At 32.8% G+C, this 15,240-nt stretch overlaps 1 protein-coding gene across 13 annotated transcripts in view; it reads left to right on the top strand.

Moving 5' to 3' along the window:
* CSNK1G3 (casein kinase 1 gamma 3) overlaps positions 1-15,240 on the top strand; it is an 80,399-nt gene that overhangs the window by 35,634 nt on the left and 29,525 nt on the right. For all 13 annotated transcript variants that reach the window (XR_010886805.1, XR_010886806.1, XM_067315194.1 and 10 more), the window contains 3 exons: positions 231-300; positions 10,902-11,050; positions 12,301-12,535. Coding sequence is in view for 11 of the 13 variants with exons in the window: in XM_067315189.1 (XP_067171290.1) it covers positions 231-300; positions 10,902-11,050; positions 12,301-12,535 (454 nt within the window). In the remaining 2 variants the exon portion in view is untranslated. The remainder of the gene's footprint in view (positions 1-230; positions 301-10,901; positions 11,051-12,300; positions 12,536-15,240) is intronic.

The raw sequence follows: 15,240 nt of genomic DNA, 5'->3' as shown, positions 1-15,240 counted from the left end.
GCAATACAGGATGTAAAAGCCCCTGTACACTCTAGTCTTACCTGACTGGGGTTTAGGTTTCCCAGTAGCCTAATTACCAGTCATTGTAGAAGGAATACTCAAATTTTTTCATGTGGCTCAAAAGCCACAGGGTTAGCATGGTTGGTACATAGATTAGGGCATTGATTTTTAGGGTTCAGAACAACAGCTGAGAGGCTTTATTTTAAATGTTGTTTTTGTTTTTAAATCAGGAGCCAATGAAGTCAAGAGCACCACAGCTACATTTGGAATACAGATTCTACAAGCAGCTAGGATCTGGAGGTAAAAAACTGTCATGCATAATACTGTAATGTAATCCAGTATCAATTTTCACATTACTTTGCTGATCTAGGGTATAAATCTTTTTTATTTTAAAGTGTCCCTAGGGACTTAAAGCAGCAAAAAAGACCTTGAGTCAGTGGATTAATCTAAATTTTTCTACTGGTGAAATATTTTTGTTCTTCTTTAAGGTGTGTCCATTAAATCCTCAGACTATTTAACAAATATTAAATATTACAAAGTTTGTGCCATATGGGTATACCTTATACTAAGTAGTCTTACAATATTCCCAGTGTTTTCCTTTTGAATAAACAGCATAAATTACCAAATAGCTAATCTACTAATCATGTATTTTTATTTACCTTAAAGTTGCTAAGATATTTAAGTAGCTGTTTTACTGTCAATTTTACTTCACTGTTAATTCTATTGACACTGTCTCTTGCTTCATGTAATATTTAAGCATCTTAAACACATGAAATGCATTTAAAATTTGAATTTCTCGTTTCACTGTCCTTGGTGCTTTTATACAATAAATACTTTTATGATTGTCCTCTAAGTGACCTGATAAAGACCTTTTGCTGTTATAGGTGAGCAGTGCCTGAAACTCTCATTTTGCCTATTTTTGCACCTTTCACAGAACTGTGTATAGTCAGTTAGCAAGAGATGAAACATCTTAATCTAAGAAAGTGAGTACAAAGTTTCCCAAAATTAGTTAAATCAAAAAAAAAAAAATTATTGTATCAATTCCTTGAAAATGTTCCTTAAAACTTCTGGATTAGCTTTTAATAGGTCATTTAGTTATAGTTATTGCTTCCACTTTTTATTTACTAATGTAAAAATTTATTTTATAAACTGGACTAATAGTTTGTTTTATACATGCACACTAACTTTTCTGTCAAAGATTTGATTTCTGTAACAGTGACTTTAGGAAAGTTATCCTTAAACTTCACAGAATATTTAAGCAGAAGAGCTGTGTCTCCAAAAGTCAGGGAATGCAAACTGAACATTGCCCATGCCACTAATTTTGTCCCTGCGTGTATGTTATGATGAATTTTAATACTGTTTTTAATACCGTTCTTAAATATTTCTTTTGCCTTTTAAAATTTCTGATTGTATGTTCATTATACAGGCTGGCTAATAACTGTACAGGCAGTGTTTTTCTGGTTGGGTAACTTTCAAAATTTTGTCCTTTTTAAAGAACCTTTATTTTGAAAGATATTATCTAATCCTTTCCCTTCATATAGAACTTATTTTTTTTTGATGCTGTAGCATAAATGCTGTACAAACAAGAACTCTTTAGAGAATTCCTTCCAAGACAGGACAGTATCTATTCTAGTCAATAGATGGAAAGTTAAGTTGCATATTGTAGTCAAAATTGGGTGCCTTGGATGCTGACTGATTTGAGAAAGTCATCAGGGGATGGTGTCTTTTTTTAAGTAGTTGTAAATTGTCAGCATACACTAGATTAGCATCCTAAAATAGCTGATACATTCAGAGATTTTTGTCACTTGACTGATGAGACAGGGCAACCAAGAAGTTAGGACCAGTAGCCAGTTGTGAAAGCCAAGGTGAAATCCTCTAACATCACAAAGGAGCCGTGTAGCAGAGGTAAGAATAAAAGCTGTTGGATTAGATTGCAGAAGCTATGCAATGCTTCCTAGAGACCTTTTGGGAGAAAATCATGACACATGAGTGAATATTCCCAAAAGAAATGAGGTGATTTTTCTGGAACACTGTACTGAAAGCCTGTAAAGAGTGTGATTAGGCAACATTATCCTAACTTCTAATGCTTTTTAATGGAGTAGTTTAGTGCTTTCTCTGATCTTGCATTGTTCTTGGAAGTTTTGTGAGCCCCCCGATGGAAGGAGTAGCATTTTGAAATTGCATATTTTCTTGGTATTCCCTTACCTCTAATCAGTATTTGCCTACTATGTCTGGTTCCTTGATATCCCTTTCTTTCATTTCTAGTGACCTTGTGACTTAAAGTTTTTTTTTTTTTTTTTTTTTTTTACTTTTCTGTGATAAGTTTTTTCCTATTCTGCTTCTTGAATGCAATGAATGGGTAGAGGACGTGCCTGAGTTTGAAAAACATTTTGGGGACCTCTTGTAGTTCTGCTCCCCGAAAGAACAAAATATCCAAGAAAAAAATAGAAATGAAATGCTGATAGGTGTGCAGTATTTATACACAGGACCTTTGAACTGAGAATCTCCATTCTTTAATAAAACAAAATGCTTGATCTGGATGTAAAACATAAGTGTTTCAAAATTCCCTTGGAGAGAATCTGCTATTAAAGAAGCATTAATCTGTAACTTTATACTCAAATTTTTTTTTATACAGTGAACATGTCTGAATATACAGTAGCACGTGGGAGTTTGTCAGGAAAAAGTATGCAAAGAATCTGTCTTAAACAGAAAACATTTTCTGTACTTTTGGAAAACTCCTGAAACACTTAACTATTTGGGGGATGAATCTAAATGTTATTAAAAATGAGTTCTAAAAATCAGTTAGAGAACTTATTTTGATCCCATCATTATTTAACTTTCATTTAAGTTTTATATGATAAGAAATGTTAATTAAAATTGCTTTTATTTTTTTGCCATAATTTGAGTTTTTCAGTAACTGTGGGCAGGAAAATCTTGCTTGAAATGTGGTCATGAGGTCTGAAATTTTGTTGTCATTTTTGCAGAATATCCTAGTTAACTGAATAAGCAATCTTACGCAAAGATGGAATTCAAGATGAATTATCTTTTGTTCTAATATAATTTTAGTTAAAAGTATTTTTTCCTAATACGAGTATGAAGGACAAAAACCATGATACATAAGCAAAAGCATAATATTACAAATACAAGAAAATCACAAAAATACCTGTGTGTACCTGAAATTATACTAAGACTTTTAGAATGAAGAGAAAGCAATTCATGTTAATTTTTGTCCGTATCTAATCTTCATAGTATCTATATATATCACTTATACCTACCAAACTTGTTTAAAAAATGTTTTGAATACACTTTTGTCTTATGGCATTGAAAAGTATTACTCAAGCTGAGACCTTGAGTCTTTTGAGAGTTGGAGTCTTCTATTCTGAGGAACAAGCCCTCCACACAAAAAAGCCCTGACAACTTGACAGGTTCAACAGTTCATGCTTTTAGAGGTTTTAAGCTGGGAAATGAGCTATGCCCTCATGTTTCATTTTCTGCAAACACAAACATGTCCCATAGTGTTGCAGTATATGTACTGTGAACTGTTATCTTAGTGACCCTAATATTATGGCAGGTGAAAGCAGGGGAGGGTACCTGAGGCATCCTTCTGCTGGGCTATGTTAAAGCACACTTTATTGGCTGAATACTTTCATTATTACAGTCCACTCTTATTTACTCTTAAACAATGTTGCTTTTGGCAGCTTTGACAGGAGAAGCTTTGTTATTCTGTGTTTAAAGATCTTACCATGTAAAAGTAAACAAAGTAAGTTTTCTCATAGCTTAATCTTGTGGGCTAATATATTCTCAGCAGGGACAGTATTGGGAGAGAGGCTGAAATCAAAGGTAGTATGGTAGTGTATCTACAGCTAGACTAACTTTTTTGTAGGTACACTGCTAAGAATTATATGGTAAGTGTAAATGATAGAAAAGTAATGTCTAGCTTGCTTGTATGATGTGGAAGGTCCCCAAATCTGCCTTGGTTGAGGAACTTGGGTTCTGGAGCCAGATGTTTTAGGTTCAGTGCAGGCTATTTCCTGACCAGCTGACCTAGGAACCCAATTTTGGGCAGCAGCTTACTACCTCCTTGTATGTCCCAGTTGTATTCCCTTTTTTGGGAAATGTAGCAACCTAGCAGTTTTGTAGTTTTAGACTATAAATCTTTCTCTTCATGGTAAGAAAGTTAGCTTTGTAAGATGTGAGATCTTTTTCAAGTGCCATGCCCATAATTTAACTTCAACTAAATTCAGTGTGCTTTCCTACTAGGAGAGACTGGCGGGGAGGGGGAATCAGGAGCTGCTGGCTCAATTTAAGGATTAAGTAGTAAAGCTGAGATTTTTTGTGTGTTTTTTTTTTTGATTTAAATCTTGAAAAAGAATGTATAAGCAAAACTATTGAAAAGCTTCAAAATGCCTTATTTCTTTGACAGGTGTGTGAAATTTACTGTTTGCTTCAGTTTCCTCTTGCAGTAAGGAGTCCGCACACATTTTGAGGTGTTACGCACATTTAGTAGTGCACAAATTATTCAGCATTTACTATCTGATTTTTCTAATATCGCTTAATAGTGTGTCTGTGGGCCATTGATTATAATGGCTTGGAAGTGTCTACAAGTGAATGAACTCTATTGTACTTACCCATCTGACAAGTAGAACAAAAGAATGGTTACTTCTGCTGCTGCTGATCCTACCTTAGTAGAGCTCGTGTCTGTAATGTTGCTGACTTACTAGAACAGATTGTTACCATGGTGTCTGTTTATAGCAGCAAGAGGTATTCGTGTCAGGTTTTCATTGGAGGTCTTTTGTGGAAGAGACAAAGATCTCTTCAGCTGTGGATTATCATAATTCTGGAACTGCTGTATTAACATTTCAGAGAAGGCAGATGCTCAATATTGTTAATACTTTATTTTTCTTAAATTCTATACTTCTCTCCTTTCAGATGAAGTTTAATTAGCACTTCCATTCTTAAAACTGGTGCTAAAACCCATTTCTTAAAGGGCAACCAAAAGATGGTACTTTGTCAATGCAGGTATAAGATATGCAGTTGTGTACTATAGAAAAAAGTGTTTTATCTTAAAAGGCTATGACAAATGTGAAACAAACACTAAATATTGCATGCTCTTCATGAGAATTTTTTCCGTGTTTGGGTTCTAGTAATGTGGTAATGCTCTCTGCATGGCTACATAAGAAACACATGATTCTATTTTGGAGTTGTGAGAACCCAAATAGATAAAGCAAAAAATCATACTGTTTGGACTCTAATGAAAAAGTTAACTTTGGGTCAATGGATGAACAAGTTGCAGTGCTGGCATAATGTGATTTTTTTGGAAGAGATATACACACCTAATAAAGTTTGTGTATTGGTTGGTAAAGCAGTGTTGGGTAGGGTAAGAGAAAAATCAATCTGTACTCTTGAGAAGCTGGAGCCACAAAAAGTACTACGCATTTATGCCAGTATGGTCAGCTCCTGTTGTAGAGGAATGGAATCTGCTCATTTTAGCTAATTAGGCTCAGTACCATATTTATTTTTATTTTAGTGTTTGGAGTATGTCAAGATTCTCCTTGTATCTGTGATTTATTTTGGTTTTGGGAATGTAGCAAAGGCAATTTGAAATACATTAAGTTTAAGCTTTCTGTGGTGCAAAATGCCTTGAGGTTTGTGGTAAAACAATTTTTTGTTGTAAGCTACTTTCTGCACTGTTCAATGTGACCAGTAGATTAGGCATTACCAGTTATTTTCTGCTCTTTTCATTATTACAAAATTGTTTGAAAGGCTGATGTTACCAAGAGTAAAGTTGGTGTTCAGTACTATTTCCACTATTGTTAAAGACCCAAATATTCATGGTAATGAAAATAAGGTTGAACATGTGTATTGAAAGATTTGATGTTCAATGACAACTTTTCAATTTTTTGTACAACCCCTGCTCAGTGTACAGAATACCCTGAATTGAATACGTGATTTTGAAGCAGAAATTTAAGTAGAAAAGGATGCTGGCTTTTGTATTTAAGGTAGTGCTAGATGATAATTTTAGTATTTTACAATGAGTTACCAAAAAAAGTTGCTTTGATCTGAGAGAGAAGAGTGGGAATTCAAAGAGTTAGAGATGGATCCATAGATCACTCCTGTCTTATCGCTTGGTGCTTAGTCAGCCTTCTTGAGTAAGGGAGGTGGTCGTCTCCGTCTCTGGAAGACTTCACCCCATGTGAAAATACAGTTTTGACTTTTCTGTGTCTTTTGGTTTTCTCACTTCATAATTGCCCACGTATCATGCTAATGATCATCAGTATAAACTCAAAGTGAACTTTGAGTAACTTTACATGGACACTGCTTTAAGCAGTGTTCTTAGGTTATTAGCAGAGAGTTTGCTCTTAAGCTGAAAACAGAATGCTGATTTTTTTTTTTAACTGTCCTGCGTTTACTATTGCCTTTTGTTCAGTTTTCCCTGTGGATGTTATATAGGAGAATAAGCAATAAGCAGTTATATGTATTTATGTGTATGTATGCCTGTGTGTACATATATTTATATACATGATGTCTCTATTAATAAATACAGATCAGATGATCTTAAAACAAAGTTCTATGCTTAATTTAAAAATTTAATGTTAGTACTGCTTAAAATGCATCAGTCTCTTGAATGAAGAGGTATCTGTTCATGCGCACTGTATTGTGTGCACAGAGACTGCTATGGTTCTGTAATCAATTGTTTAGGAAATAACTGGCTCAATTTTGAGTTCCACTGCAGCTGGTATGCTTTGCTAACAGCAAGGCTGAGCTGTTGGTATATCAATTATTAATGTGACTATGTCAGTATTTACATTCAAGAGAATGTAAATTTGAGGCATTGTGGGTGCCTGCCAATTCACTGCAGGGGTGCTGTTGTTAATAAATACACTTACAGTGTAAGTGATTTGGTAAGAATGACAGTTGTATAGATTTAAATTAGACTTAGATGCATGTGTTCAAATCTTTTTGAAAACAGGTAATTACTGACTAAGAGGCATGGTAGCATACAAAAACTTATATTGATTTGGAATATGACATCACACAAATGGTTTCAGATGGAAATCTGTGCATTTTTGTATAAAATAAAGGAGATATCTGTAATCATAAAGGAGTTTTGATATGGTACAATGAATGTTCTGAATATGGCAGATGAAGAATGGATATTTACATTTAATAGAGATGCATTTGTTTTAAATTTATTTACTGTTTTCTTTATCTAAATTACTTTAGATGTTAGGTCTATTTTAACGGAAAAAAGTCTTGTAGTAACTATTTTAAAACTTTTTTCCTAAAAGGCTTGTACATTCTGTAAATTTGAGACATCTCTTGTGAAATATAAATTTTTCTGACTTTACCTTTAGCCTTTTCTGATGTTCTTGAGCCATAACTTTCTTGTCAAAAAAAGATAGAAAAGGGGAAGTAATGTATGACTACCTACTTCCAAATGTATGATCACTAGTTCAAAACAGGAAAAAAAATGCACGTATACACTGCTAAATTACGTATTGTGTTATTTCCCTTATTTTTTGACTCTACTCAAAAATAAGACTATACAAAATAAGAAAATTCTGTATAATAAAATGATATACTATATGTAATATACATTACAGATTATATATGGTATATATAGATGGTATATAGAATATACTAAATATAGTGTAGTTTAATAGATATGCAGTATATATAACAAGATATACTTGCTATAACATGTTATAAAATGATTTTATTCTATACAGTAGTGTGCTATGTGTATATTATAAATTTATGATCTATGGTATAGACAATCTATAATTTATGGGATGTTATATAACATAACATTAAATGTAATGTTCTGTAATATTATGTAGAGTTGTACAGATTGTCTAGGAATTATTTTATATAATACACTTTAAATGCTGTAATATTGTATAGTAAACAATAGTACTTTAAGTCTTACGGTAAATATACAATACTGAGTCGTTTTTGGGGGACTAGCTAATAGTTAAAGCTTTATTACTGAAAAAAACTGTGCAGTAAAAGGATTAATGAACTTTGATTATGACTATTTTCTGTTTAAACAGTGAATTTTTGGTTATGTGCAGAACCATATCAGAAACTGAAACTCGTGACCAGTCAAGTATAGGGAGAAGATACTACATTACCCTTTCACAACTATTGCTTGCCTACATCTTCCCTGTAATGGCAGTTGGATTTTTCTCTTATGTAGTTCGTTGATTTTTTACAGAAATAGACCCTTCAATTTAAACTAGTTTTTGCTGATGCTAATGAGTTTTCAGCATTTACTGTAGGCAGTTAGTGTTTTTGAGTTCAGATGTTACCTAGTTTGACACCTTTTTTTAACTTACCCTATCTTTCATGAAGTTTTATATAAGATCTTATTTTTAAAAATTTATTGTGGAAAAAACTGATACTCTTAATTAGTAACATGTTACTGCTTAACTTACTGCTCTTCTGAGGAGGTAGAGATGTGCAAAAATAATATGAATAACTGAATATTGTTAGGTTAGTGTTTTTAAGCAAAAATAAGACAAACTTTCAGGAGACCTTTGAATTGTTAGTATAAAGTGATTTTATGAACACAAGGAATTTTGGAAGTAAAACTCCATTTCTGCCTCTTAGAAATTAGTAAGCTAGTATGTTGAACATCAGCCTTTTGGGGAATTCTGGAATTTTTGTCTAATCAGAAAACAAATTCCTTCCTACAGGTAACCAGCGTGTACTCATAGAGATCAATCGTAGAAATCTAAAGGAAGCCCAAAAGTCTTCTGACTTCCATATTTTTGAAGCACTTCTAATATTTAAAAATATTATGAGCAGATACAGAGCAGAGGCAATGGTAATAGTGGAGATGAACTTTTTGAGAATACTTTTGAGTGAGATGGCTTTAAACATCCAGATATAAGAGTAGAGATTCTCAGAATATATCTCTGTACTGTTACAAGTGTTTTCCTTTCTTTCAATCTCCTGTTCCTTTTTTTCTATCTATACCCTCAGGCTGTTGTTTTTGGACTTGTGTTTCTGCTTGTCTGTTGGGTAACTGCTGCACGCTATTTCTGGGTATAATTTCTCCAATGGTCTGAATTTCTGGGTATAATTTCTCCATACCGGAAAGTGGAGACATAAAAGTTGAATTCTGTGATTACGGTATCCCTTTATGTATATATGTATGTATACTTTGCCTGAACCTTTATCTGCTAATTAGGAATGATTTTTTTAAAAAAAGGAAAACCAGTAATAGTACTATGTTCTGATGTAGTCTGTACTCCTTCCTTTGTAGGAATCAGCTATTCATGTATAAATCTTTCTGGAATGGGTATAATTATGCATGTTAAATATGTTGGTATTGATATGACTGTACATTTTTATACTAAACACAAGCTCTAGTCTTCAGCAAATGGAACAGTTAAGTTGACTGGCTGTTAGGGGTCTAATGAAAAGGTTTTAATTATCACTTGTAGGAAAAGATGAAAAAGTAATCACAAAATGCTGCTTTTTCTTGCTTTTACATTTGCTAAGCAGTAAGTATTTTTTAGCCAGGGCTGAAATGGATACAATTACATATTCTTGCTTTGAGTGTAAGTAGCACTTTAATAAGATATGAAAGCATTGAGACCTGATATACCTCAAAGAAAACACTGAAAATTAGGGATGTTTTTATATTTAAACTTCAATTTGACCTCCAGAGAAAGATGAGATCCAGTGTCTCATTGTTACCTTAATTTATAGGGGGTATTTTTATTCATTTCTGTTTGGAGATGCTATGTGATGTTTTATTCTGAACTTAATTTTTATTTTCATAACAATCAAAGTAAAAATGTACACAACTAAAATTTGATTTGTATTTATTAATATAAACTTTTAAATGTTTTTGAATAAAACATTTTCATCTTAAACCATTTTAATGATTTAACAGTAATAATTGAACTTAATGGATTGTGTCTGGACAGCATGGACTTGATTTTGAAAGGAATGTAAGAATTCAAGATGAGTTTCTGGTGTGATTCTTCAAAAGTGGGTTCAGGGTGCGTTCAGGATGAATTTTTTTTATCTTAGGTTCCCCTTGAGACTTCTGAAAAATCTCCCATGTTATTTGTTCTTAATACATTTAAAAATCTGTCCTTCAGATGGTTTGAATGAATTGATCTCAGTCTACCTTACATTCTATTAGAAAGCTAGATTTTTTTTAAGTTTAGCTCTGGTGTTTAGATTTCTAATGAACTAATTCAGATTTAAGAAAAATGCTTTTATTATGTGCTGTCTAAATAGAAATGAATAGTAGTGGAGGAGGAGAAGACAGGAAAGGCCTTCCCATGCAAATTTAAGCAGAAAATACTTGTATTTGAAAAATAGTAATACTAACAAGTGATGACCATAACAGCTTGTCAACAGCATTTTCATTTTAATAATGCATGTAAAACTTAATGTCTCATTTTAAGTATTTTCTTCTTTGTTCTATGTAAATTAATATCAATACCCTTTAACTTACCAGTACTTGAGGATTCATTAATCTATTGAATTTTTAAATGATTTTTATTGGTGATAAGGTGTCTTTATTCCTGAATGTAGCTTTGTCAGTCCTATTTTAAAAGTTTATTTTGTGAAAAGGTACTTATTTAAAAACTCTCTTGAAATGTTTTTTTAAAACCCTGTTTCATTTTACCCTTTGAAAAGCTAATGGACAGGTTCTCTTTTTTTAAAAGCTTTAAATCTTTCACAAGCCAAACGTAGTTTTCAGAAAAAGTTATTGAAACTGATACTACCTTCATTACTCCTGTTGTAACTGTAGTTTTTACAAGGTTTTACTGTTGCTTTTATGTGAGACAAGTATTTTTAACTTCAAATCAGGTAAGAATTTTATGTTCATTAATCTTAACCTTTTATAATAGTATTTTATCTTCCTTTTACAGATGGAATACCTCAGGTCTACTATTTTGGCCCATGTGGCAAATATAATGCCATGGTGCTAGAACTACTGGGACCTAGTTTGGAAGATTTATTTGACTTGTGTGATAGGACATTTTCTCTTAAAACCGTTCTTATGATAGCCATACAGTTGGTAAGTAAAATACATTTATGCATGTTAATTTGAGTGTTAGACTACTAGGTCAGTTTTTAAAATGCACATTTGACTTGTTGAAGATTTGTATTTTTCATGATTTAAATTGGTGTTAGTGGTATTTCAGTCTTCTAAAGAGCCTGTGGTAGACAGTTTTAATAGGAAGACCTTACATAGTTTTTCTTGCCTTTTGTTCTAGTTTTTCAAAGAATCGCTGTGTGAAAATAGTATTGTTGTCTTCTCAGTTCTCATATTTAATCACAACCTGAAATCATGAATTCTAGTGATATTTAGTTAAAAGCAAAATCTTCTTGAAATAGAAGTATTTTTAATCCATGAAAGCAGTTGGATGATGGGATTCTTAACATTTTTCCTGGATGTTCTCAAACATAAAGAAAAAAACCCTGAGAAATACTAGGATAGTACAGATTACTCAATGAAGATTTTTTCAGATTTTTTTGAAGCATTTCATGGTATGCTTTTCACTTGAGTAGAGAGACACAAAGCTTTTCATTCTTTCTTTGGTGCAATATGTTTTAATAGGTCTTTCTGAAATATTAAAGATCCAGAGCCTCCTCTTCTCTAAATAGTGGAAGAATTTTTCCTCATGAAGAGTAAAAATGTCCCTTTAAAACACTTCTTTAATTGGATAACAGAAAGGTCTGAAACTATCATTCAGCTTATTTACAGCATTTATAAATAGTTCATTTTTAAACCTTAAATCATCACAGATCTGAAGTCATCATTAGTAATTGCTGTTCCTTTCCAAATACATAAACTTTGATAGCAATACACCTAGAAAGGAAGTTATATGGATACTGGTGACTTTCTAGTGCTTCTTTAGTTTGATATCTATAATGTATAATAGATCTACATGGAGCTTTGCTGCTTACAGCTTGATGACATAATTTCTGGTTATAGTTTTAATATGCACAGAAACGTACTTGTTGGTAGTTCTCAAAGAAGGTCAAGATTTGTAACTTGTGTTGTATAGTGACTGATGTCTGACTTCAAGTGTGAATAGTTTTCTGTACATGATGTGGTGTATCTACTCAAGACACATGTGCCATTTGCTTAAACTTTAACTGGGAGTTACCATGTTAAGAGCAATAGCCCTTTGGTTTTAAAGTTAAGAGGGTAATGCCCTCTAAATACAAAGCTAATGTAGAAATACTTAGCTTCTACCACAATTTCATGTGGCAATCTGAAGCTTAAACTAAACTTTCTGTCGTTTTTTCCTTTTATTAAAGATTTCTCGTATGGAATATGTCCATTCAAAGAACTTGATTTACAGAGATGTAAAACCCGAGAACTTCTTAATAGGACGACCTGGAAACAAAACCCAGCAAATTATTCATATTATAGATTTTGGTTTGGCAAAGGAGTATATAGATCCAGAAACAAAGAAGCACATACCATATCGAGAACACAAGAGCCTTACAGGAACAGCTAGATACATGAGTATAAATACACATTTAGGAAAAGGTACGTGTGCTTTTTAAGTGCAGAAACAAGAATTCAACAGCTGTCATTATTTGTGTGAAATCATCTTGTTTTCAAGTTGTAATTTTTATCAAGTCTGTAGTCATTAAGAACTGAAGTTTCCTGTTCTGTGCAAAATTTTAGTTCAGCCTCATTAAAATACCATTTATGGGATTAAGTTACTCTGGGTTTCCAATCATCATGGTCATGTCTCAGCAAGTAACTGCAGTATTTTCATTAGATATGTGTTGAAGAAAGATGAAGTGTGTTTTTGTTTATCATAGCATCTTCACATTAGAGATATCCCAAGTTAAAAAAAAAAAAAGTAAACCAGTCAAATCACTGCATGGTAATGACTAAATAGAATGCTGTTTGAATCAGTGATAATGTTGCACAATGCTTATAGTTCAAAAGTACTTTATTTTAATATGGCAGATGTGAAACCATTCACTCTTTCATAATAGCAATAAGGGATTTTTTCAATAAAATCAAACAATTGTAGCTTAAATAGTGAGCTACTGTAGCTGAAGAAATTAAGTTAAAAGAAAATGTGGTTTAATTTCTATTTTTCATAATGAAGTCTTGAGATTCCCTTAAGAGGCTAATCATGTACACATGACCAGCCTTTATCCCTTTTTTTAAAAAGGAGTTGAGTTACCTTGTTTAAAGGCACAATTTTATACTTAATCAATTTGAGACTCATCTTCCTATTTCTGCTTATTCTTTTCAGTTCAAAATTTATACTTTTGTGATAGAGCAGAAATTGCTCTTGGTTCCCACTTCAGTCTCAGAATAAATCAGAATGAAAGACCTGTCTTTCACTTTCACAAATACTTATGCTGGCTTCAGATATGCCTTTTCTACAAAAATGTAGAGGGAAATATATACACTTAGTGTTCAGTGTTTCATGGCAAATGCAGAGCCATATTTACAACATGGCCTTCAATAGCACTTTAGTACAGTAAACTTGGGAAACTTGCAGTATCTCCAGGCAAGCTAAAGAATGCAGAGCTCTTTCAAAGTAAACAAAAAATGCAGATGTTCAAAATAGTCAGAGAGAAGACTTGAAGTAGATACCTTTAATTGATGGTGAAGAGGTGATGTTTTTGTTGACTATTCCAAAGGGTATTGATTTAAAATGGCCAGAGATTACTTTCTCATGTTAAATGTTTTGAATTGTGGTATCATGTGACTTTCATCTCTGCATCCTCTGGCTACTTTGTTTTTTTATAAATATAGCTGAAGGGTTTCGCTTTTATTATGTGCAAACCAATTCTGCTCTGCAGGCCAGACATCGGCATAAATTAGTCTTGCTTTCTCCTTGAAATTCCCAAAGCAGCCTCAAATTTTTCCATTAAGTAGGGAGAAAGAGGCAGGTATATGTAGGCCTATGTTAGATATCCAAATATACGATCAGCTATATGTATCCCCAGATAGGAGTATATAGTCGGAAGTCACTGAATCAGACAATTGCTGAAAGGCCACCTAATTAAGTCTGGTAAGAGTTATAATTGCATACTCTTCTTCACCTCCATCTAAGTAACTTATTACATACTTACACAGATTTTTCAGAGAAGTAGAAGAAAGCTGCTACTTAATGAATAATTGCCTTGCCTTTATATTTGATAACTGTTTTTTTGGAGGCAGTCTTGAAGTTGCTTTTAAAAATCTCATTGGTAGTCGTGCCTCTTGGAAGCATCTTCATGGGCTGATTAACTTCCTTAAACATATGTTCAAAGGGGAAGTTCTAAAAACAAGATATTATTAACAAAATTATTATTAGCAAAATATTAGTTGCTTCCCTTTTTAAGGGTGGGAAATTACACTTTTCTGCTGATCTCTTCATTTTTTTGGAGTTGCTTCTATAGTGAGTATTAAATTAAGATACTTTAAATTTTTATCGAATGGTTGAAACACTGGTGTAATTCCTAGCATTTACACATCAGGAATGCACGTAATTCAAAAATATTGTTTGTCAAAAACAATTTATGGAATATAACTGAGTTTTGTGAAAAGCAACTGGGACTCTTGGCTCTAGGAGCATCTTAGAATATAGCTTGTTAGCATATTAAATGGGTTTATATGTAATGAAACATCTGTGAAACAGTTATCCAGTTTGCTTTTTTTAGACTAAGACCTTTGTACATAAGCAGAAGGTAATCAATGTACCAAGCTTTTCTGCCATATTGTAGTTAAATTGATAACATGAGATAGGTGAGAAATATTTTTCTTTAGCTCACAAGCTGAGTCTTGGTAATTTGGGGGGATTCTTTGTCATCAATCTTCCAAACTTCCTTTTCTGCTGATCAAAATTGATTCTGGAAGCATCCTTCATATAAGCACCGTATGAAGAAGGTGGTTGACATGGGCAAAAGAGTTGAGGACTAGTGGCAGGGCCTCAGTGATTCACAACTTTGACTTTCAGGTAATTAAATAGCCCTGGCTTTCATATGTAGATTCCATGACAGTCTGTCCTTCTCCAGGATTTTCAGCCTCTGAAATATGTCAATGTTTAATGTAGTTTTCCACTCAGTTCTTCACTTATAAACAATACTTTTAATCAAAAAACACTTTATAAAATGGGATGAATAGTGAAAGATATTAGTGCACTTTTTCCATAATTAGTGTTTGAAAATGCAATATACAGAGCTAAAGATGCAAATTGGCATGTTAGAAGTTTGTAGTTTTAAAGATTGCTTATTAGTATT

This window comes from Apteryx mantelli, chromosome Z (assembly GCF_036417845.1).
Source record: "Apteryx mantelli isolate bAptMan1 chromosome Z, bAptMan1.hap1, whole genome shotgun sequence".
Classification (NCBI taxonomy): domain Eukaryota; kingdom Metazoa; phylum Chordata; class Aves; order Apterygiformes; family Apterygidae; genus Apteryx; species Apteryx mantelli.
This window is presented reverse-complemented; position numbering and strand designations above follow the sequence as displayed.